The 24,353-nt window shown below is 47.4% G+C and overlaps 1 protein-coding gene across 1 annotated transcript in view; it reads left to right on the plus strand.

Moving 5' to 3' along the window:
• Window positions 1-877: 877 nt before the first annotated feature.
• LOC307100973 (ATP-dependent DNA helicase DDX11-like) overlaps window positions 878-24,353 on the plus strand; it is a 37,323-nt gene continuing 13,847 nt past the window's right edge. The window contains exons 1-15 of the mRNA XM_079773670.1: window positions 878-1,020; window positions 5,052-5,235; window positions 5,515-5,662; window positions 14,289-14,537; window positions 15,321-15,407; window positions 15,711-15,868; window positions 17,777-17,822; window positions 18,775-18,882; window positions 19,083-19,170; window positions 19,507-19,715; window positions 21,265-21,417; window positions 22,591-22,637; window positions 22,974-23,053; window positions 23,823-23,867; window positions 23,985-24,052. Coding sequence (XP_079629796.1) covers window positions 5,519-5,662; window positions 14,289-14,537; window positions 15,321-15,407; window positions 15,711-15,868; window positions 17,777-17,822; window positions 18,775-18,882; window positions 19,083-19,170; window positions 19,507-19,715; window positions 21,265-21,417; window positions 22,591-22,637; window positions 22,974-23,053; window positions 23,823-23,867; window positions 23,985-24,052 — 1,482 coding nt within the window. The 5' untranslated portion in view covers window positions 878-1,020; window positions 5,052-5,235; window positions 5,515-5,518. The remainder of the gene's footprint in view (window positions 1,021-5,051; window positions 5,236-5,514; window positions 5,663-14,288; window positions 14,538-15,320; window positions 15,408-15,710; window positions 15,869-17,776; window positions 17,823-18,774; window positions 18,883-19,082; window positions 19,171-19,506; window positions 19,716-21,264; window positions 21,418-22,590; window positions 22,638-22,973; window positions 23,054-23,822; window positions 23,868-23,984; window positions 24,053-24,353) is intronic.

Raw genomic sequence — 24,353 nt, forward strand, 5'->3', positions numbered from 1 at the left:
TCAGGGTCCCAGGTTCAATTACCAGTCAGGGCAAATGCCTGGGTTGCGGGCCATTCCCAGTAGGGGGTGTGCAGGAGGCAATGATCAATGATTCCCTTGCATCATTGATGTTTCAATCTCTTTCTCCCTCTCCCTTCCTCTCTGAAATCAATAAAAAAATATTTTAAAAATTGCCAATTATAAAAACAGTCATGAGGAAGTAAAGTAGAGCATACAGGAAAGTCAATAACATTTTAATAGGTATGTATGGTTTTAGATGGGTACTAAATTTAATTGGGTGATCACTTGGTAAGTTACATAAATGTCCAATCAATATGTTGTACTCCTGAAACTAATATAATATTGCATGTCAACTGAAATTGGCGGGGGGGGGGGGGGGGGGGGGGGCGAAAGACGTCCAAGTTCCTGTACAGTCCAGTTGAGGCGTGTACTGCCCATTCAGAGGTAAAATAACACATTCACATACTGCATATTAAGGCCTGACAAGAGGGAGGATCAGAATACTGGTTTCTCAATTCTCTGCTACAGCCTTTTTGCCCGCGGTGTTTAGTAAAGATCGGCCAATTTCTTCAAGTCAATCAACTGTGGAGATTAGTACATCTGCGCTAATAGGCAGGGGATCAAACATCCTGCACCGGGCAGGACGGCAAGGGAGGTCGCAAGTTGGCATTAAGCCCAAAGGCTGTGGTCAGAAACCAGGACCCGAGGGTCCATCACCCGCAGCTTTCCCACCTCCAGAAAAGTCCCGCCACGAGCCAGCCGCGCAGGCGCAGTAGTGCAGAGAGACCACGCCCAAGTCCCCGAGTGAGCACGCGCAGTGGCGCGGGGCGTGGCAGCGCTGCACGCTCCTCAGGGGATGGAGTCGTAGCCACGCTTTTAAGGTCAGCGACCTTCTCTCTGATACCGCAACCTTCTGGCCTGAAGCGAAGCTGTCTTCCCCGGGAAGAGAGTGATCACGGTGTCGCGTGGTAACAAAGCTTAGGACCAGGAGAAACGAAATGAGAAAGGACGTACTCCGGTGTAAGTGCTAACTGGTGGCTGTTTGGGAAGGGGTGGGGGCCGTCGGGAGCGGGAAAAACCTTCGCCAATAGGGGGGCGGAGCTGACGTATGATTGATAGGCGAGAAACTATGCAAGGGCGAATGGGAGGTGAGTGAGGGCGGGATCTGCATTTGAACCGGAGCGGTGCTTTGGAGTAATAATAACTAACACGCACCTGGGACTTCAATAACCAATCTATGCTAACCACTTTTTATAAATTACCTTATTTAGTGGTCATTAAAATCTTATGGATATGCAGTTTTATCTATCTCTCCTTTACACGTGGGGAAACTGCGGGTTAGGGGTATTAACTTAGGCAGGAATACAGCTGGGGTCCCAAGTTTAGAAGCCTGACCTCAGAGCCCATACTGTTGATGGCTCTGCCCTACTGCCTGCCCTTCAGAAAAATCAAGGTGGAGTGGGATCCAGTCAAGAGGATTCGGTTGAATGGAATTGACCAGATTGTTGGAGGATGTGTTATGAAAAGTGGAAAAAAATACTATAGCAGGTTTTTCCTACACTATGTGAGAGCTCTGAGGATGGAGCTGGGAGGCCGGGCCATGTCCCCTGCTGTGGCAGCATTGCAGCCCCGCTGAGTGTTGTGACTGGATTAACAGTAGGTGCAGAAAACGTTTTCTTTTGGGGCTGTGTTGTCTCCCAGGTGTGTGAAGTTAAAGCATTTTAGGAACTTAAAATGGGGATAGTGCTTTTAAATTGTTCCTGTCTTCTCTGACTGCCATAACAAAATGCCATACATTGGGTGGCTTAAACAACAGTGTTGTTTTTTGTTTGTTTTCTATTTTAATTCTCACCCGAGGATATTTTCCCCATTGACTTCTAGAGAGAGTGGAAAGGAAGTAGGAGAGGGTAGAGAGAGAAACATCGTGAGAGAGACACATAGATTGGTTGCCTCCCGCCCCTACCAGGGCTGGGGAACTTGCCACTGAGGTACCCTTGACCAGGACCCTTGGGTGTGCAAGCTGATGCTCTAACCACTTAGCAAACTGGCCAGGGCCAGAGTTCTTTTTTTTCCTTACAGTTCTAGAAGCTGGGAAGTCCAAGATCAAGGTCCCAGCCTATTCTGTTCCCTGTCCGGGACCCTTTTCCTCTCTTGCAGAAGGTCGGTCCCCTTCTTACTTGTCCTCACATGGCTGGTAAGGAGAGAGGTGTCTTACTCCTAGAAAGCCACCAATCTTAATAAGGATTAGACCCACTGTTATGCCTTAATTTAATCTTAATTACCCTTTTCATTTTATGCTAATTACCTCCTAAAAGCCCTCCCTCCAAATAAAATAGAGTCTCATGTTGGGGGTTAGGGCTTTCACACATGAATTTGAGGGAGGGTGGAACACAGTTCAGTCTGTAGCAATAGTTTATACCCAAGTAAATAACAAGTGATAATTGAAGACTGAAGAAAATGAACACTTTCAAACCTTATATGTACCTGAGGTTCTTTCACATAACCTCTTATTACCTCATTTAATGAACGTAAGGTTTGTGCCTTAGCACTGGTGGGGAATTCTAGGGAAAACTTGTGTGGGAGGTCATGGTTGTCCTTCAGACAGCCAATCTGAAGAGGTCAGAAAAAGCTACACCAAGCATTCTTAAAGCGTGCTTAGTGTATCAACTATTGGTGGATTTATCCAAATCCTTCTTTAACTTCTGACTTAGCTTGTTCTGTTTCTGGAATAATGAGATCAATAATTACCATCCACGGGGAATGAAATAATAATTACTTTTTTTTTTTAATCCTCACCCGAGGATATTTTGAGAGAAAGTGGAAAAGAGAGGGAAAGACAGAGAAATACCGATGTCAGAGAAACACATCGATTGGTTGCCTCCTGCACATGCCCCAACCTGGGCCTGGGTGGGGGAGGAGCCTGCAACCGAGGCATGTGCCCTTGACCGGAATCGGACCTGGGACCCTTCTGTCCGTAGGCCGACGCTCTATCCACTGAGCCAAACTGGCTAGGGCAGTAATTACTTTTTTTCTGTATTGTTTCCTGTTGTTATTCTAAAGTTTGGTAACCAAGTCTGTTTTCACCTTACTTACCCTGGTGAGAGAAGAGTGAGGAAATACAAAGCCTAGCTGCTTGAAGGTCTGGCAGATGTGCGTTCAAATCTTGGATTCAGGCAATTGCTGTGAGACTGTGGGCAAGTAACTTAACCTTTCTTTAAAATATATATATATTTTTTTTATTGATTTCAGAGAGGAAGGGAAAGGGAGAGAGAATCATTGATCGGCTGCCTCCTGCATGGCTCCTACTGGGGATGGAGCTTGCAACTCAGACATGTGCCCTGACCAGGAATTGAACCGTGACCTCCTAGTTCATAGGTCAGTACTCAACCACTGAGCCACACCAGCTGGGCAAATCACTTAACCTTTCTGAGTGTCAGTTTTTTCATCTATAAAATAGAGCTAGTAATAATACTGACCACATGGTTGTTGTGATGTTATATTAAAACAGTTTGAAACTACTAAAGAACTGGCCTTGGACTAGATATTTAAGTTATGGGACATCCTCCACTCACACTTCTTTTTTTTTTTTTTTTAATTTCTTTGTTGATTAAGGTGTGACATATTTGTCCTCATCCCCCCATTCCCATCCCACACCCCTCCCCACGGATGCCCCCACCCCCCTGTTGTCCTTAATCATTGGTTAGGCTCGTATGCATGCACACAAGTCCTTTGGTTGATCTCTCCCCCCTACCCCCACCCTCTCCTACCCTTCCCTACCCTCCCTCTGAGGCCCAACAGTCCGGCCAATGCCTCCTTGTTTCTGGGTCTGTTCTTGTTCATCAGTCTATGTTGTTCATCATTTCCCCTAGATGAGTGAGATCATGTGTTACTAGAAATATACTTATAAGAACCGAATGTGAGACGAGCAATAATAGTTATGCTGACAGGCAAATGAATCAGTCTGTAGTGAGTTTCTTCCTGGGCCAACAGATCTTTTGAGACCCATTTTCAATGTCCACCAGTTCCTTATGTGTACATGTCGGCACTGACTTTTCAGCTCTGGATGGTGGACAAATGGTGGTAATGCAGGTCCGACTCCCTCTGGTTTGGTCTTGCCTGGACCCAGGGGCGTGGCCTCACCCGGACTCAGGGGCACGCAGCCTCACCCGGACCCGGGACCCAGCCTCACCCGGACCCAGGGGCGCGCGGCCTCACCCGGACCCGGGATCCAGCCTCACCCGGACCCGGGACCCAGCCTCACCCGGACTCAGGGGCACGCGGCCTCACCCGGACCCGGGACCCAGCCTCACCCGGACCCAGGGGCGCGCGGACCCACCCGGACCCGGGATCCAGCCTCACCCGGACCCAGGGGCGCTCACACTTCTGAAGAACACAAACCTCCACCTACAGCCCCCATGTCAAGATGGCTATTTATTTATTCATCAAATTTTTATTGAATGCCTGCTAGTTGTCAAAGCACCTGGCATTCTGAGTGCTAAGGGCAGGTAAGAACAAGACAGACAAAGTTCTTTCTTTTATGCAGCTTATACTGTAGTGGGGAGGACTAAATAAATTGAGTTGAGTGCTAAGAGCTATGAAGAAATTAAGTGCAGGGTAATGACATCAAAGAGTGACTTAAAGTAGAGCGGCCTGCGTGTGTGCATGCACATGTATTTGGAAGGAGGGTATTTGACCAAATAAAGAAAGAGACTTCTCTAGGAGCTGAGCTGTAGTTAAGGACTCATCATTCCCTCTATGAGGGACAGAAAGTGCAAAGCTCATTAGATCAGGCTGGATGCTTTAGATGTCTGTAGGCTGACCAGTGATCTGTTTTTAAAAGGGCAGGAGCCAGACAGAAGGCTCTGATTCTTAAGGCCAAAACATTTTTTGGAGGCAGCTCTGTTTTGTGCTAGAAATGGAAGGTAGGATGAACTAAGAAGCAAACTAAAGATGTCTATAAAATAAGGATATGTACATTAACCTGTGCCATGTAAGAAAAACTGTAATTGTACTTGTAATTCTCTGCCCGTGTGTCATGATTTTACTTACAGGTCTCCCAACAGGATAAAGCAGCATTTGTCATGCAAATACCACCCGGCGCAGAAGTGAGGGAAGACTGCTGCAGAAGTGAATACAGGCAACATCTTTGATCCCAGGGCACAGGTCTTTGAGAGGAAACCTCCAAGCCTTTCGTAGAGGCATTGGAAGGCTATCCAAGCAGCAAAAGTACCTCAGGTGAAAAGCAGGGAGTTTCTGTATAAGGGTTTTCGTATTCTGCATTCTTCTAGAGCCCTTTGTGATAAATGTCACTGGGTGGATTGCAGGATTTAGTATGGCTTCATGGGTATATGCACATGATGAAGAGAACATGATCTCTCTCTGCTTGCCAAATAATGTACAGCCTAAGGAGAAAATCCATAATTAGTATTGAGACTGATCTTAGGAACTGTTCTAGATTTCAAGCCGGTTCTTCCTGGCTCATCAGAGAACTACCAGATATTTTTCTCCCCTTAGGATCATGGCTGATAAAAACCAGGAGATTGGTGGCATCCATTTCCCTTTTCCCTTCACACCCTATTCCATCCAGAAAGACTTCATGGCAGTGCTATACCAGGTGTTGGAGGATAGCAAGATTGGGATATTTGAGAGTCCAACCGGCACTGTAAGTATGAACAGTTGGCCCAAGAGGGCTCTTGGGAGACCCTGACTACAACTAGTCAGAGGTTTATTTGCCTCTGTAGAGATTTTCATGGTTTGGAGTTGGGCAAAGTAGTTCTCTCAGTTTATCTTTCTGAATAATGCTCACTTCCCTCTATTAAATTGTTAAACACAACCCCAGGTTCTAAAGACAATTAGGCTACAGGCAAAGGAGAATTTGAATGGCAGTGGAAGCATAGAACTGAAACTTTTAAGACTTCTCTGGGCACACAACTGCTTTGATATTGAGCAACATAGAAATTACTTCAGCTTATTCACAGATTTAACATGTTGATGTAGTCTCCAGGCACTTGGTTACTGAGTGCTGGAGGGATCCAATCAAGGGCCCCTAAGTTTTTTCTTCCTGGCCTGGAATGAGTGATTTATTAGACATTGTCTGTTGAGGTTGCTAAGGCTGTGGTAATCAGTTCCTACTTCTCTCTTACACGTTACTTATTTTTTATAGCAAGTACTATGTGATAGTGAAATGTATGTGTTGCTGTGAAGGTCCCTCAACTAGGCTGTGACCTCCTGGAGGATAAGGACCTTGTGGTCTCACCTTTGTGTCCCTATCATCTAGCAGAACTTGGCCCATTTGGCCCATAGGAGGCTCCTAGTAGGTGTGTGGAATGAATGAATAAAAGGAAGTAACTCATTCTTTTTCTCTCACTTGCTGATGGAAGCATGTCACTCTCTCCTGAGATGACATGACCTCCTGGGACAGGAAAAGTGCAGACAGGGGTACTATATTGTTTCATTTTGTTCTTTCATATACACTGAGTGGCCAGATTATTATGATCTCTGAATGCATAATAATCTGGCCACTCAGTGTATATCCTATAGAATAAAAGGCTAACATATATATATATATATATATATATATATATATATATATATATATATGCTGAGTGGCCAGATTATTATGCGTTCGAAGATCATAATCTGGCCACTCAGTGTATATGTAGTGAGTGGGAGAGAATAAGTCTTGCAATTAACAAAATGTGGGTCATAAATATAATGTGCAGAGGTATTTTTTTCAGTAGTATTCTACTATCACTTTTACCCTTCATTTAACCCAGTGCAATATGACTTCTTCCCCTACCAACCCACTGAAATATTTTTAGGGTCAGTAGTGACTTCCTGTTTAGTAGATCTGGATATATGAAGCCCTTATTTTGACCATACTGTAACGTTTGACGTTATAGAACATATCCTCCTCTTTTGTTTAAAGCAATATAAAAATTTTAATCAAAGAATAACGCATATTATTTTAAAAGTCAAATTTATTGCCCTGCCAGGGTGAGCTCAGTTGGTTGAGCATTGACCCATGTACCAGGAGGTTACTGGTTCGATTTCCGGTCAGGGTACATGCCTTGGATGTGGGTTGATCCTCAGTAGGGGCATGCAAAAGATAGCTGATCAATGTTTCTCGTCAATATTTCTATCTCTCTCTCCTTCTCCATTCCTCTCTCTGAAATAAATGAACACCTTTTTAAAAAAAAGTCAAATCTGGTGCAATGGGCCGGTGCTTTTAAATATTTTGTCTGTTTCTTAAGAAATGTACTTTTCTCATATAGCACATTTTGAAATTATAACCTATGTGCTCTTGTTTCTTGATTTGTGGATTTTAGTGATTGGTACCTTCCTCTTGTGATGGATAAGATGTAGCTTTCTTACCATCTTTTTCCCTTCCTCTCCTGATGTAATTAGCTGTTTTTAGTCTCTGCTAAGGCAGTATACTATAATTGTTTTTTCATTGAGTAATTTTATTTTTCTAGAGTTAATAATTGCCTTTTAAAAGTTTATTTAGTGTTCAATATGCTTATGCGAACTCCTCACACATCATCCAGTAGTCTCTCAATATGATACAGATTTTCACACTGTCCAAAAGTACAGTTGGCCCTTACCTGTGGGTTCTGCACCCATGGGTTCAACCAACTCCAGATAAAAAATATTGGGGGGGGGGGGGGGAAAGCAACCTTGTTGCTGACATGTTCTATGTAGTTAGACCTACGACAGTTGCTGAACATGTACAGACTTTTTTCTTATTATTACTCCCTAAACAATATAGTATAGCAATTATTTATGTAAAATTTACATGATATTAAGTATTATAAGTAATGTATACATGATTTAAAGTGTATGGGATTATGTGCATAGGTTACATGCAAATACTAAGTCATCTATCTATCCTAAATAATAAAAGGCTAATATGCAAATTGTCCCCTCCACCAAGAGTTGACAGGGAGTTGACCAGGGGGCGGATCGACTGGCCAACTGTATATGGCCCCTCCCCCCAGGCGAGCCAGGCCCAGTCGGCCCTGATGGGGCAGGCCGACTGGACCCCGCCCATGCACAAATTCGTGCACCAGGCCTCTGGTGTATATATAAAAGCCTAAGCGACTGGAATGCCAGAACAACCAGAATGACTGGTCGCTATGACACACACTGACCACCAGGGGGCAGATGCTCAACGCAGGAGCTGCCCCCTGGTGGTCAGTGCGCTCCCATAGTCAACCTCCCGCGGACGGCCAACCTCACCAGACCCCTCCCAGTGGCTGGCCAACCTCCATAGTCCCTCCCCACAGCCGGCATGCCCTGGCCGGCAGGAAGGAAGGCCCTGGCCGGCCACCAGCAGGAAGGAAGGCCCCGGCCGGCCACCAGCAGGAAGGAAGGCCCTGGCCGGCCACCAGCAGGAAGGAAGGCCCTGGCCGGCCACCAGCAGGAAGGAAGGCCCTGGCCGGCAGCTGGCAGGAAGGAAGGCCCTGGCAGCCGGAAGGCCCCGATCGGCCCTGGTCGCCTAGGGACCCCACCCGTGCATGAATTTTGTGCACCGGGCCTCTAAGTTTTATATAAGGGACATGAGCATCTACAGATTTTTGTATCCTTGGGGGTCTTGGAACTAATCGCCCATGAATACTGAGGGACAGCTATAGAGCATTCCCATGAAACCTTTCATAAGCCAAAATGACAGTAAAGTGGAGAATATCTTCCAGTTCCCAAAAGTTTGCTTTATGCAAGTTTGTGTTATACCACTGTGCTTTTACAAAAGAGCTAAGTTTGCCTAATGCGAACTTTTGGAAAGTGGGGGATACCTGTGTTCCCTGTGTAAAGTTATCATCTTAGTCTGCTAGAGTTGCTACAACAAAATGCTATAGACTGGGTGGTTTAAATGACAGAAATTTATTTTCCCGCAGTACTGGAGACGAATGTCCAAGAGTAAGGTTGCAGCAGGCTTTAGTTTCTGGTGAGGATCCTCTTCCTGGCTTTCAGACGGCCATCTTCTTTCTGTGTCCTCACATGGTAGAAAGAGAGAGGGGTCCGGGGTGGGGGTCGGGGGGGAGAGAGACAGAGAGACACAGAAAGAGAGAGATTTGGTGTCTCTTCCCCTTTTATAAGGACACCACCAGATCTATCAGAAGATCAGGGATACCTTTATGACCTCATTTTACCTTAATCACCTCCTTAAAGACTGTTTTTCCAATATGGTCATGAGCAGGTTAGGGCTTGAACATATGAATTTTGGGGGGGATAAGTTCAGTCCATAGCAATAATCAATTCCATTTTACCTTGGAGACTTCCTTGAAGTCCTTCACCCATTTGTTCTAATCTGAATTAGTTGTTCCTTAGATCTACTTCACAGCAATTGCTGGAGGATTTCCCTTTGCTCCTTTTTTTTTAAAAAAAAAAAATCACCTTTTTTTAGGATAATCGATATATAGTAATATGTATCCCTTTTAAGTCTACAATTCCAATGAATTTTGATAGATGTGAACACCCATATCATCACCACGATCAAGATGCAAGACATATCCATCACCCCAGAAAGTTCCCTGTACCTTCTGGAAGTGGCTCCCTGCTGCTGCCCCTCCATTCTCAACACACCAGCCTCAGCCATTGATCTGCTTTCTGTAGATTAGCTTTATCTTTCCACTATTCCATAAAAGTGGAATCAGATAGTATGTACTCTTGTATCTGGTTTCTTTTATTCACTCAGCATATTTTTGAGATTCATCCATGTAATGTTTATTTTTCCTTATTTTTTTCGGTAATGGATTCTCTGTTTCTTAGACACATATCTTCTTAATTTATTTCCTTGTTTTGGTAGAGAGTCTTCCTGAAAAGGGCTGTGTAAGTAAGTGTTTAAGACTTTGCTGGCCTAAAAATGTATTAGTTCTACTTGGTTGGTATTAATAGTTTGGCTGGATATATAAGTCTAGTTTCAAAATAATTCTCCCTCACAGTTGCTCCCTCTGTTCACTAGTTTCCATTGTTGCTGTTGAGAATTCCAGTGGTAGTCTGCACCTCAGTCCTCTGTGACCTGATTCCACCTCACCCTCCAAAGTTTTTAGGATCTTCTCTTTACCCTTTGTGTCTGAAATTGCATGCTAACGGACCTACTGTGCGTATGTTTAATTTCTTGTACTGGTTACTTGAGCACTTTCCATCTGGGTCATCTACCTCTCATTCTGAGACATTTTCTTGTATTTGATAATAATCTTGTTGGTACTCCCATTCACTGGGTTTGGGCCCCCTTGGTTAATCCTATAATTATGTTTTCTTCTAATTGCTCATCTCTTTGAGCACCATGGTTTGTTTTTGTTTTTGCCTAAAATTCTACTTCTTTAAGATTTCTTTAACTTCATTGTCCAGTCTTTCTATTCAGTTTATTTTGGCTGTCATCTCTTAAATATTTAAGAACGTGTTCTTATTCTGTAATTAAAAATAAAAAAAAAGCATCCTGTTCTTGTTTCATGGAAATAATATCGTTCTGAAGATATCAATTATAAAAAAAAAAAAAAAAAAAAAAAAAAAAGCAACAAAAAAAAAAAAAATGAAGATATCAATTATAGTAGTAGTTGGAAGTTTTCCCCCCCTGCATTGCCCCTCTTCCCCCAATTTGGGGTATTACGTTTTGAGGCTTTCCTCAAATGCCTGGCGATCCTTGGCTGTCTTCTGTTGGTGTTCAAGCCGATGCCACTGCAAGGCTGAGTGACAGGCCTGTGATGGAGGCTGTGGCCATAGGCCCAGCCACTGTTTGGGGCTTCCATTTGTCAGTATTTGTAGAATTTTCCCTAGGGCCATCTAGTTTTTCCAGAGAAGTCTCTCCTTTGAACTCTTGCCTAGTGGATCCAAGCCTGACAGCCAGTATTTTTGAGGGACTAGAGACGTGGCTTTAGGTACACAGTCTCTCAGTGCCCTGCTTTCAGCCCTCTTCCCCACGCTTCACTCCACCTGCTGTCTCCAGGGCCTCCGGGCTCAGCTTTACCAGAGAATAAACTGTCTGCTGTGAGGAGTGGGGACTGCAACTTGGGGGTCTAATTATCCTTAAAAGAATTTCAGTTAATCCCTTTGTTTTCATTGTTATTCCGTGGCCCTGCTAGTTTCCGGGCGTTTCTGAGGGGGGATCTGAGGAGACTTCTGTAGACACCTGGGCTCCGTGTCCTTTACTCTGCTAGGTCGGTTCCATTTCTCTGCTTTCTCTCCTAAAACTTGTTACTATCCCTTCTTCCACTTTCTTGTTTTTGTGGGTGTAAGCCTCTCTTATGCCTTTGTTATAATTTTAATGTGTTTCAGAAAAGACGCAGAAGAGCTAGAAGAGCATGTGTACATTCCACCTTGTTTAACCTGAAGGCCCAACTCCTCCCTCTCAGGTCTTTCCGTCTTCAGCTCCTTGTCCATCCCAGGCATCCTCTCCTGCTGCTCAGCCCTTCATGTTGGTGCTCTCGGTTCTGTGGCCTCATCTGTGTACTTCAGTTGCCTTCAAGAAGAAGCCACTGTCTTCCACGTCCCACCCCTAATAGAGCTCCCTCCTGTCCTTGTGCCACACTGCCTGCAAGGGTGCCATGCATTACAGGCTGTGCCTCACCTTCCAGTCCTCTGCCTCAGATGCCCGTTCCCCCCCCCCCGCCCCGATGATGCCTATTTTCCCTTAAGTGTCATCTTTTTAAGCCTTTTATGAGACCACCACATTGAATTGACCTCTTGCCTTTGTGCCCACTGTGCCTTGTATAGCATTGCAGTTCTGGAGTCCGTGTCCCGCAGGAATGCATAACCCTTCAAGTCATATGTTTAAGTTTGTGCCTGTGGGTACTTTCTAGAGAGCTCTGTGTTCCCACCATCAAGCCCAGTGGTTGCTACAGCTCCTGTGTAGGTGTTTAGAAAGAATGAATTTAGTTTTCTTTGCATAAACTTTTTAAACTGTGTTATTTTAACAAAATCCCCAGGAAATAACATTGTACAAAGCTAGGTATACTGTGGGTACTTTATTAAATTTATTTCATAACAGGTGAGCAGTTGATTATACATCTTTGTAACGTTTTCCAGCCTAAAATTTCTGTGGCCTTATTACGGAACATGGATCTGCAGGGCTTTGGTGGTCTTTTTTCCTTGGTGTTAAAGAGTTTGCCACTGTTGTTTCTGGAAGATAACTTTGCCCTCAGAAACTTCCTCAGCTCACTTTCAGGAGGAGGTTGCTGGCTATCTAACTAGGCATCTGTGCCTGGACCATGTTACATGGGGGACGTCTCTCCTACTCCTCACTTGATGACAGCTGAAGCTGATGGCTCCCATTCCCAGGCAGCACAGAATGGCTGCCCCAGGCTTTCCTGGAGGCTGCTGTCTGCAAGTCTTTGTCACTCAGTCTCTATCAAAAATGGACAGAAAGGAAACATATGGGGCTTTTCTAAACATATGTGAGCCATCCATTCTTCAGAAGTACCCATCAGTCACAGAGCCTTCTGAGAATTTGATGAAAGCGAATAGATCCTCATCCCAAGTTAATAGTATTTTATTATCCTATATAATAAAAGCCTAATATGCTAAGTGTCCAGTTGTCCATTCAACCAATCAAAGCATAATATGCTAATGATATGCTAAGGCCTCTCAACTGCTCACTATGACATGCACTGACCACCAGGGGGCAAACAGTTGACCAGTAGATTAGCTTGCTGCTGGGATCCGGCCAATCGGGACTGAGCAAGACAGGCTGGACATACCCTGGAGCCCTCCCGCGGTCCCTCCCTGGCTGGCCAACCTCTCGAATCCCTCCCTGGCCCAATTGTGCACTAGTGGGGTCCCTCGGCCTGGCCTGCGCCCTCTCGCACTTAGGGGCTGTCGGAGAGCTGGTTTCAGCCCAATTCTGCAAGCCAGACTGAAGGACCCCAATGGTGCACAAATTCATGCACCAGGCCTCTAGTTACTTAATAATAGTAACCCTACACCCCAAAAAAAACAGGCCCTGGTTGCTAATTTATGTACCAGGTGTTCCCTCTAATCTTGGTGTAGGTATTAACTTTTATGTGTATTAACTTAATCAATGCTTGCAGCAACTCGGAGGAAGGTCCTACTATTACTGGTATTCCCATTTTGCATTTTTAGAAACAAGCCTAGAGAAGTTAGCCTAAGGCCACAGAGCTGATGGGTGGAGGAGCCAGTATTTGGCCCAGGCAACCTGGCAGTGAAGTCTGAAGCTCTAGCTACTATGCTCTGCTGTTTCTGCCCAACCTAGACACACCTGTATTTCACTTGCAGTTCATTCAAGCCCAGATTAGGCTCAGAACCTCACTCTGGATACTCCGAGATCACCCCTGGGTTAAGCAGGCTTGGGAGAGTGATGGCCTGGACAGGAAGGTGGTGGCCCTCCTGAGATTCACCTGAAATGACCTGCCCTTTGGATACCAGAAGCAGCAGCTTTGTGAAACTCATGGCAGCAGCCTTTCTGGAAGGACTGTTATAACAAATCCTGGCAACGTGGGTGGCTTAAGCAACATAAATTTGTTCTCTCCCAGTTCTGGAGGCCAGAAGTGAGAAGGAACCAAGCCTCCCAACAGCTTGGTTTCAGAGTTGGTTCTTCCTGAGGGCCGTGGGAGAAGGGTCTGTTCAGGCCCCGCTCCTTGGCTTGTAGATGTCTCTTTTTTTCCCCCTGTCAATCACCTTCCTTTTCGGCCTGTGTGTCCAAATTTCCCCTTTTTATAAGGACAACAGTCAGATTGGATTAGGGCCCACCTCATCTTGACTAAATACACCTGCAATGACCCTGTCTCCAAATAAGGCCACATTCTGAGACATTGGGGGTTGGGACTTTGACATGGATTTGGGGGAGACAAGATTCAACCCCATAACATGGACCCACAGGGAGAATTCTGGTCTTTAAATCAAGAATTGTGTTCTTGAGAGCCGTTGGTTTGCTTCAGCAAAGTTATAAACACCGGGACTATGGGGCTGGTCATATTCTACCTGCACACCAGCTGCTTGAAAGGTGTTGCTCCTCCTCGGCACATGGGTAGCATTTCATGCTCCACATGTTTTTGCTTTAATTGTTTTGGGGGCTATTTATCTACTTTCTCACTTCTAGTTATGTTGAGTTACAGTAGTTATGTGTAACCTGATAAGCCACTTCAAATTCTTTCAGGAGCAGTGAGTTGTATAACTAAGCTAAGAGCTTCATTTTCTTGCTAATTTCCTTCTCTTCCCCAGGCTGGTCTAATATTTAAAGTCAGACTTTCTTTGACGCTTCAGTAAAATGGGAAAGGTCATTTGGGAAGCTTGGTTTGTTGTTCTCTATTTCTGAAAACATGTTTTTCCCGTAGGGAAAATCCTTAAGTCTTATTTGTGGGGCCCTTTCCTGGCTCCGTGACTTTGAACAGAAGAAACGTCAAGAGGAGGCACATCTCCTTAAAACTGGAACTGCCCCCTCCGGTGATGGGAAGGACCAGCCCCCACTTATTTCATCCTCACATCAGGAGACCCCAGACACTCTGAGGCCCACTGGAGAACCTGACTGGGTTACTCAGTTTGTGCAGAAGAAAGAAGAAAGGGACCTGGTAGACCGGCTAAAGGTGAGATCCAGCGTAAAAGAAGTGGCTGTGATCTAGGAAACAGGACTTCGGTGATTATTTGGGATTGATTCTGAGATTTAGATAGTGTGCTTCGCCTTTGCAGTGCCTCTTAGCTCTCCTGCCAGCTTTGTTGAGTTAATGGTGCTGCACCCTTGCTATCTTTTTTTGTTGTTAACCCTCACCTGAGGATATTTTTTCCATTGCTTTTCAGTGAGAGTGGAAGGGAGGGTGGAGAGAGAAACATTGATCAGAGACTCTCACATTGATCAGTTGCCTCCCCACACATGCTGCCCCGACCGAGGGCGCAGAGTGAACCCATAACCCAGGTACGTGCTCTTGACTGGGAATCGAACCTGTGACCCTTTGGTGCATGGGCCAGCACTCTAACCACTAAGAAACATTGACCAGGGCCTTGCTGTCTTTTTAAAGCTAATGTCAACAGGCCTTCTCTAGACAAGGGGTTGGCAGTTCCCATTCATTACCCACCTGGGAAAGGAACCTATCTCTGTTGCCATTGGCAACATGGTTTCATAGCTGCAAACTCAGTAAGGAATGCATTTGATTGTGAGAGTATGTGGCTCTGGGAGGGGGTATGCAGACTTCCTGCAGTGAGCAGCGAGGCCGGGACCTGGCGAGGCTCCGGGTCTGGTGATGAGTGCTGGCCAGGGGAGGAGAACCGCCCTGTGTGAAGAGGCACTAGGCTGAGCAGCCCCAGACTCTGTAAGAAAGGCTTGGTTTGGGGCTTCCTGCAGTAATCTCCTTTATGGCTTCTTTCCCCTTTAGAAGGAGCAGATCAGGAGGAAGAAGCGAGAAGAACGCCTACAGCAGCTCCGTCACAATACACAGCTCAAGTATGCAGCCAAGCGTGAGGTGAGTGTCATCTGGAGTGGCTGCTTGGGGCCTCGAGGTGTAGCTCCTTTGGGTGAGTAGCCAGGTCCTCAGGTTCCGTTCCCTGACCCCCACTCTCTAAGTCCTAATGACCCAATGGATGGGAGCTTGAGCCGAGGTAGTGTTACCTGGGATATTGATACCAGTAAAGCAGCAAGGCGCGAGTAAATGGGGTGTGTGTGTGTGTGTGTTGTCCTTGGGGACGGCCACACTGAGGCTGACTCTGTCAAAGGTGGGGCATCAGTACTGAGGTTATCTTTCCCCTCCTGCACTGCTCCTGTACAGAGACAGGAAGAAGAAGAGACTGAGCGTCTCCTCCGTCTCAGCAGGGACATACTGGCGGCAGGAACAGAGGCCGAGCCGCTGGAGCAGCTAGCATCTGGGGAGGAGGAGCTGGTCCTCTCGGAGTACGAGAGTGATGAGGAGAAAGGAGCCCCTAACGGGTAAGATAGCACTTCTGCTCCACCCGCCGTCCTGCTGAGCCCACATGGGAGGCAGCTCCTTCGTTGTGCCAAGAAAGAGGCAGGCTTCCTTGTCACTCTTCGGGCATCTGAAGGGATGGAATGCCAGCCACTGCCTCTTTTCTCTCAGCCAGGCTCCTCCTCAGGGTGCGTAAGTGATAATGGCAGTGATAGCCAGCCCCCTCTCTGCCGGGCACTGGCTGCACGTGTGTAAATGCCATTATTCTCACATCAGTATTTGTGTCTTCCCTTTACACCTGAGGAAGCTGTGGCCCAGCCGGGTGTGATGCCTTGGCCAAGGCCACAAGGCCAGGCAGCGAGGAACTGAGACTTGAACCTGCCCACCCAGCTCTAGATCTCAGACTCTTAAGTACCAAGCTGCATTGGGTACAGGTGCTTATCCACACCACCATCTTGGTTCCTGTGTCCTATGATTTAAATCCAGGCCTTTCAGACAAAGCTGACTGAACAGTTCTTAATTGACAGGAAACTAACCCTGTAACTAACTCCTTTTCTAATAGCCCAAGGCAATGAGCATTTCTGCTTTTTAAAATAACTGAATTGCTAGGTGAACAAAAACAAAAACAAAAATCTATGGATGACCCCACCTTATACACAAGGTAGAGTATATCTGAAAAAGGATTTTGTGTTTTCTAAGAAGCTTAGACTAATAACGTTGACTAAACAACCAGCCAAGTAATGCAGGTTGACTGACAGTCCCCAGTGCTGATGGGCTCCTCATTCATTCCTAGAAAGGGCGGACTTCGTTCATTCACACATCCAGCCTTGCACCGAGATCCTGCTGAGTTTGTGCCCTATGTGGCATGTGATTTATTTATTTAGTTTTTTAATTTAAGTTTTTTGTAAATTCTGAGGGGAGAAGAGATTGATATGGTCATAAGTGACAGCATCTTTTATTCTCTCACCCGGTCATTTGGAGCTTCACTCAGGAAATGTACATGGAGTTGCTGCTGTTTGCAGGCTATGGGGAGGGCGGGGGAGGGGACGATCCGTAGAAACAAGACACACCCAGATCCACCTGTGGACAGGAGAGGGTGGTTGAGGAGACAGAAGAAAAAACGGTGTTTGAAAGAGATGAATATCACAGGGACCATGGCAGTGTGTCACAGGGCAGGCAACCCTGCCAGGGGAGATTGAGGAACGCTGCCCAGACCAGGTAATGTTTATGAGGAGATCTTGAAGTTGGCTAGGTAAAGGGAAGAAGTGAGGGAGAGAGCATTCCTGACACAGAGCACAGCATGCCTAGGCTCTGATAGAGTGATAGAGTCAAATTCTCTTGGTGAGAAATCTCATTTGCTGGAGGTTAGACAGTGAGAGGAGAGTAGCCTCGGATGACAGTCAAACATTGACCCTAGGGCAGTGATGGCGAACCTATGACACGCGTGTCAGCACTGACACGTGTAGCCATTTCTGATGACACGCGGCCGCTGAGGCGGCCGCATGCCGAGGATGAAACATTTGCGAAATAATGTTTTTTCCTCAAAGTGACACACTACCCGAGTTATGCTCAGTTTTTTGGCGAAGTTTGACACACCAAGCTCAAAAGGTTGCCTATCACTGCCCTAGGGTTTTGTTACTACCATGTTCTTTCTCTCTCTGTCCTCTCCTGAGTGGCAGTGGGAGGATGGCTTTGGTGTTAGCCTGGGGCGTCTCTCTGACCGAGAGCACAAGCAAGCACGACGGCTTTGGTGGAACTTCATTACTGGGGTGTGTGTGTCTCCTTCTAGCTCAGAGCGCGATCCTCAGTTCGTTTCTCAGTTGTTTAGGTCTAGGGCTGTCGCTGGCACGTGGTAAGATGCTTAGTAAGTGTGTGTCTAGTAGGCCTGCGTTTTCAAGAAGAATGTTTTTCTGTGTTTGTTTTTCTCTCAGATTAGAGGAGGATGAGGATGACCTGGAGGAAGAACATGTAACTAAGGTAAGAGGCCGTGTCCTGTGCTTTGTGCTGTGATTGGCCTGGGGTCCAGGGAAAATGCGAGGGTCCCTCCTGTAGGTGAGGAGCCTCCAGCCCACTGACTGTCTCCCCAGACCCAGACCTTGGTCTCTAGGTGCTCACCTGGCCGGCTGGTCTGGGCACCTGGGAAGACATCTCGTGGGAGTGGTGTCTGGGCTCATGTGCCGCAGGACGTGGAAGAACAGCCATTCTGGGCCAAGGACCCTGGGTCTCTCTCTGCATCAGGGGTTGGGGAAGGCCAGGGCAGGTCAGAGTGAGAGCTCTTTGTCCTTTGGATGTCTGATGGCATGCTTCTCTTTTGCTCATATTTTCATTTGCATGGAAAGCTATGAGGCGTATGTGGTGCCAACACTTCTCAAATTCAGATCATTTGCTTTCATTCACGTAATACCTTTGTTTTCTCTGTTGAAATTGGACCCCTCTCCCTTTTTCTCATTTCCTCTCCTCACTCTTCTAAATCTTAGCGGAGTACAGAGAAAGAGTGTTCAGCTCAGCCTCCTCCTGCTTTACTGCCAGCCCCACCCTCATGCCCTTGGGAGGAGTGTGTGGAACGGCCCCTCACCACGCCCCAGAATCTTAGGGACCTTTTCCATGTCAGGAGTCACCACTCATGGAAATACCTTTCCTAAGGTGGCCCAGCCCTCCAGAACAGTTGGATTAGGGGCTGAGCTTGACTGATGGGAGGAGTCCCATCTGGTGGGCATTCTCTTGAACTTCAGGAGTTGAGGATGAGGTGGGGAAACCCTGGTATTTTGCTAAGATCTTCTGTGGGACAGAGTCACCTTGCTTTAGGTTTGTATATTTGTGGCCCCTTTCCCCATTCCCTCAGCCCATCACCCATGGCATTCCTTGATGTGCAGAGAATATTTGAGGAGGTTATACTGTCTTTGAAATCCCTTGCTTTTCCTCGGCGCAGATTTATTACTGCAGTCGGACCCACTCCCAGCTGGCCCAGTTTGTGCATGAGGTACAGAAGAGCCCCTTTGGCAAGGACACCCGGCTCGTCTCCCTCGGCTCTCGGCAGGTAGACAGAGGCAGGGCGCCTCGGCCCTGGTGCCATCTGCTCCCTTCCTTGTGCCTTTGTCTTCCTCTTCCAGGCAGGCTGAGGAAGGGGAGGATAACCTCTTCCCTGGCCTTGCTGACCCTTGGAAGGGAACGGGGGAGGGCTGCTGTGTATCATTTAGCCAGCACCATTTCTTTAACTCTTGCTCCTCTGTCTCATAGAATCTTTGTATAAACCAAGACGTGAAAAACCTGGGTTCTGTGCAGCTGATTAACGACCGCTGTATGGAGCTACAGAGGAGCAGACACGGTAGCCACCTGCACCCTTGAGCTAAAGCAGCAGCCTCTGGGACCATCCTGTGGCCTCGGGCAGTGCTGGGAGTGAGGGGGAGGGGCCTGGGCCAGCCCGATACAGACATGGTTTCTTCCTAAAGAGCCTCTCCTTGGGAAAAGGTGTTTTTGCTTTCTGGGTCAGTGTTAATTCCAAAATCCGAGTTTTGAACAGAGTAAAATACCAGAGTGTCATGATGAGACCAGAATAAATAGTTCATGTAAGGGTTTTGTAGACATGACCTTACCGGCCTGCTCCTGGCCACAGGACAGTTACCGTTCTTTCTGCCTTTGCCCCCGTGCTGCCCACCCGCAGAGAGCAAGAGCCGAGCTGAGGACCAGGAGCCCAAGAGGAGAAGGCAGGCATCCCGGGCTGCCTGTCCCTTCTACGGCCATAGGCACCTGCAGCTCTTCCAGGACCAGGTGCTGCTGGAGGTGAAGGACATCGAGCAGCTGGTGGCCCTGGGGAAGGAGGCTGGGGCCTGTCCCTATTATGGGAGCCGGTTTGCCATTCCAGCTGCCCAGGTGAAGACCGCGGAGGGTTGGGCAGTAGCTCTTGGCTTTCACTGCAGCCTAGGCCGTGAGGGAATTCCTTCCTCCTCTTAGTTTGGGAAGGTGTCACCGGCCATGGTTGGACTGATCGACACACTGCACACTGATGACACGTAACCCACTCTCTCCTAGGGCATCCGGTCGCAGGAGGCCCCAGGTCCCTTGGTGGCTGTTCTGCAGGGACTATGGCATTATGGGGGGTCAGATCCAGGAGAAGGTGTGCATTCCTAGTTGAAATACAGTGAGAGATGCCAGGGCAGACACCGAGAGGAATGGGAGCTACAGAACATAAATCTGTTTCCAAATGGCTGTTCAGAGTGACTGTCCTAACTGTGTACTTACTGCAGCATTTGAGAGGACTGTTTTTATTATTTAAACAGAAAAGCTGCCAATTTAACAGGTCAAAAATTATACTGTTATTTGGTTGTTATGATTTAACATTTCTTGCTACTTCCTTCATTTGAGTGACTTTTGGAAATAGGATATTATTTGTAGAGAATTCCATATAATCAAGAAAAGGTTAAAGTCGATTTTAAAAGATGCAGGGAACTGTGTTAGTAATAATTTCGTGTGGCAGTAATTGCTCATCAGTCTGTTTCCCTGGGCTGCGTGTGTGGTCCTCGGAGCAATGCAGCCCTCCCAGCACTCCCCTGTCCTTCCCTGGTCTGCCGCAGCGAGGGTTAGCGCTGTAGACACTGTGTGCCAGTGCAGTAAGATGTCCTGAAATTCTTATGATCTTGACTTTTTAAGGCCCTTTTCACCTCATTTTTGCTTTTATGGTATCCCATGGAGCTAGCAAAGGCAGGTACTTTCCATATTCTACCCCTGGGACAACTGGGGTCGAGAAAGGTTAAGTGGTTTATCTGTTTTCTCACAGTAGGTGAGTAATGGAACCATATTAAAACCTGGGTCTTAAGTTTCCAGTTTTCTGGATTTTCACTTGGTTTATCAGTATGCTTTTAACTGGAAAATCGTCATAACACCAGAGCCACTAAAAAATGTACAGAATGTTTTTATTTTTGTTACCCAACCCCACTTCTTAACCCTGTTTTGACAGTTTATCAAGCCCATTTTGCAGATGAGGAAAACGAGACTCATGGGAGCTGAATGACTTTCCCAGAATCACACAGCTGGGCAGTGACAGCTCCTGGGCCGGAGCCCTGGGCTGCCTTCTGCTGCACTCGTGGTTTTTACCTTTTTTTTTTTTTTTTTAGGAAACTTGGGTGCCTCGGGGGCTACCTTGGGGGTATGGACAAGGCTAAGCAACTGGGGTTCCCCTCCCCATAACCCCACTCTTGGTTCAGTCAAAAGTCAGATCAGCTTTACTTTTGTTTCATATATTTGATGTTCTACATCAAACTTTTGAGGAGTCTGTTGCTAAAAGCACAGTACGATGCGATCCTTTCCCTGCACCTATTCTGGGCAGGAAATAAAACTGTTCACACCAGGAACTGAGGGCAGGCTGGTGACCCTGCTCTGGGAGGGAGTCCCGCCCCACTCAGGTGGCCCTATCTCCTCCCAGGTGGTGGTGCTGCCCTACCAGATGCTGCTGCACACGGCCACCCGGCAGGCCGCGGGGATCCGGCTGCAGGGCCAGGTAGTGATCATTGATGAGGCGCACAACCTGATTGACACCATCACAGGCATCCACAGTACGGAGGTCAGTGGATCCCAGGTAGGTCAGCCTCTCCCTCTGGAGCCAGGGTTTATCATGGGGCAAAGGATCATTTCCCTAACTGCCTGGACCTGGGATTCCTCCATAAATGGCGCTTGGTAGTGGTGCACTGCGTCAAGGCGGCAGCCTCATGAGAGGTGACTGCTTTGTAGCGGATCTCAGAACTGGGATCTAGCTCAGGCAGAGGGGCTGGTGCCTTGGTCTGCAGTGGCCTGTGTTGTCCTGAGTCCCTCCAGCCCAGGATGCTGCTAACCATTCCATGATCCAGGATAATGGCTTGAGAGAAGCAGGGTCCTCATGTAGTTAGATGATACTGCTTTGAGAGGATTTAACTGAAGAATGCTCAACATTTCTGAAAACTATTTATTGCCTGTTAAGTGCCATGCATTGTAGGAGTTACCTCTGATGTTCACGTCTACTCTACATTGGGCTGGTATTCCTATTTTACACTGAGAACTCAGAGATTCAGGGAGGTTTAGGCAGTGCCTAAGGTCACATAGCTAGTAAGTGGGAAACTGGGATTTGACCACTGGTTTCTGACCCTGAAACCCACGTGACATTCCACCACCTCTACTGACCAATGCCTGGGTTGATCTTCGGCCAGGACATGATGGTTACCTTGAACTATCACTCTTGGTAGGCAACATCTTTTCCCAGCCCAGTAAGAACTAGAGGGGGCTTCATTACCGAGAGTCAGCCTCTTGCTCTTTCCCTGGCACAGAGTGGCCCCTGCAGCAGAACCTGCCTGCCTTCCCTCTCTCAGGTCCCACCAGCCCACGGGCCTTTAAAACCCACACCTTAGTCTGTGACCAGCCCCACTCTCCTCACCTTGATTGCCTCCTATGTGTCCTGGGCTGGCATTTTCTAGCCACAATCTAGACCAGTGGTCGGCAAACTGCAGCTCGCGAGCCACATGCAGCTCTTTGGCCCCTTGAGTGTGGCTCTTCCACAAAATACCACGTGCTGGCGCGCACGTACAGTGCGATTGAAACTTCGTGGTGTATGCGCAGAAGTCAGTTTTCGGCTCTCAAAAGAAATTTCAATCGTTGTACTGTTGATATTTGGCTCTGTTGACTAATGAGTTTGCCGACCACTGATCTAGACAATTGGCACAGCCCTGTTCCACTTGCCCAGACCCTAGTCTGCCTTCATGCCCATTTCTTCTCTCCTCAGCTCTGCCAGGCACATTCCCAGTTGCTCCAGTACATGGAACGATACAGGTGAGACACCACCTCCAGAGGGGAAGGGAAAATCCCGCTCAGCCTCAGCACCCCTAAGCCAGCCTCTGAGAGGAGGCACTTAGGTTGGCATCTCTGCGGGGTGGCCTAGCGTGCTGCTGTCTCCTGTGTGTGTGCACCCACATAGGCCAGGGGTGCTCAGGACACAGCACCTGGCTCCGAAGGCCGTGGGCCACAGCCAGCCTGTTTTTCTGGGGGAGTATTTGTAGCTTGTGACCCAGTTAGAAAGACACCAGCCAGAAAGGCCTCAGCCTGGGGCACTTAGAAGGGAAGGTGCTGTTGGAGTAACCCACTTGCTGTCTGTTGGTTTGTCCTCAGGAAGCGTTTGAAGGCCAAGAACCTGATGTACATCGAACAGATCCTGTACCTGTTGGAGAAGTTGGTGACTGTGCTGGGTGGTAAGGAGCCCCGCCCCGCCCTAACTCCACCCTGCTCCGCTCGTTGGACTCGGCTCCCTGGACGCTGTCAGGACGTCTAACTTACTAGTAGATCTTTTTCAGGACCCTGGTTTATTCACTGTTCTGAGGTAGTAATAGCACTACAATACAAGTGAAGGACGTTTTACATAGTATGATAGCAGCTTGAGCGCTCCTGTGAGGACGGCAGCATGGGTGTGTTGACCCTCAGTGACACGAGTGAATGAAGCTAGAGCCTCTGGTTGCTGAGCCCATTGAGAGGAACTAGAACCCACTGGCTCCAGGTCCCATGCACCTTTCCAGCATTCTGTGCAGCAGCCCTTTCCTTCCCCGGGGATCCTTTTGAATGCTTTCATGGAAGCGGAAGTCCAGGAAGCCAGCGTGGTTGTTCTGAGGGGATTTTGTCTCACGTTGGTGCTCTTGGCTTCCGTCTCTGCCGTGCCTCCGTCATCGAGCAGCTGGGCGTGTCCTGTTGGCGCCTGCCTAAACTGGGGTGGCTACTCTGTCCCTGCCTCCCTGTGAAAAGAATCACCAGGCTTTGGTCTCCATATCACTTGTGGGTCAGGCTTTGAGGCTTTGAGGCTTCCTGGAACATCTGTCCTCAGTGCAGGGGGGAGAGGGGGTCTATGGGTATTAAAAATAGCAAAAAGCCGGTTCACAGACAAATGTTCTTATTTGACTAGTACACTGTGGAGTGTGAGAGGATGGGGCCAGAGGACCACCATCTTGACCTGTTGGAATTCTCTTTTAGGGAACATTAAGCAAAATCCCAATACACAGAGCCTTTCAAAGACAGGTAAGAGGGTGGCCCTCATGGGCCCAGGGCTGGTCTGAGCCAGTTCTGAGCTTCCCTCTGGGACCCCAACACCGTGGTCTTCAGAGCAGGACCCCAGGCTCGTTTGTTTACCCTTAGGGACAGAGCTGAAGACCATCAATGACTTTCTCTTTCAGAGCCAGATTGACAACATCAACTTGTTCAAGGTAGAGGTTTTACTGGTTCATGCTAGCTCATCAGATCTTATCCTTACCCCCACCTGTGGCAGAACACTGTGTTAACACTGGAAGGAATAAAAAGGAAATTCCTTCTGACCTCAATCAGTCCAGAGGGCTGAGGATCTACAGCACAGACATACCATTAACCCTGAAAAAAAAAAGTAATGTCAGTAACAAAACATAATCCAGGACCTAGGGTTGAAGGGTCAGAGAGATTAGGGGGGAAAGGTGCCTTTCTTTGTACTTAATAAGCACAACTAGAGACGCCCGGCCCTCCGCTTTACTCCAT

The sequence above is a fragment of the Cnephaeus nilssonii genome (genome assembly GCF_951640355.1).
Source record: "Cnephaeus nilssonii genome assembly, chromosome: 6".
Lineage (NCBI taxonomy): Eukaryota > Metazoa > Chordata > Mammalia > Chiroptera > Vespertilionidae > Cnephaeus > Cnephaeus nilssonii.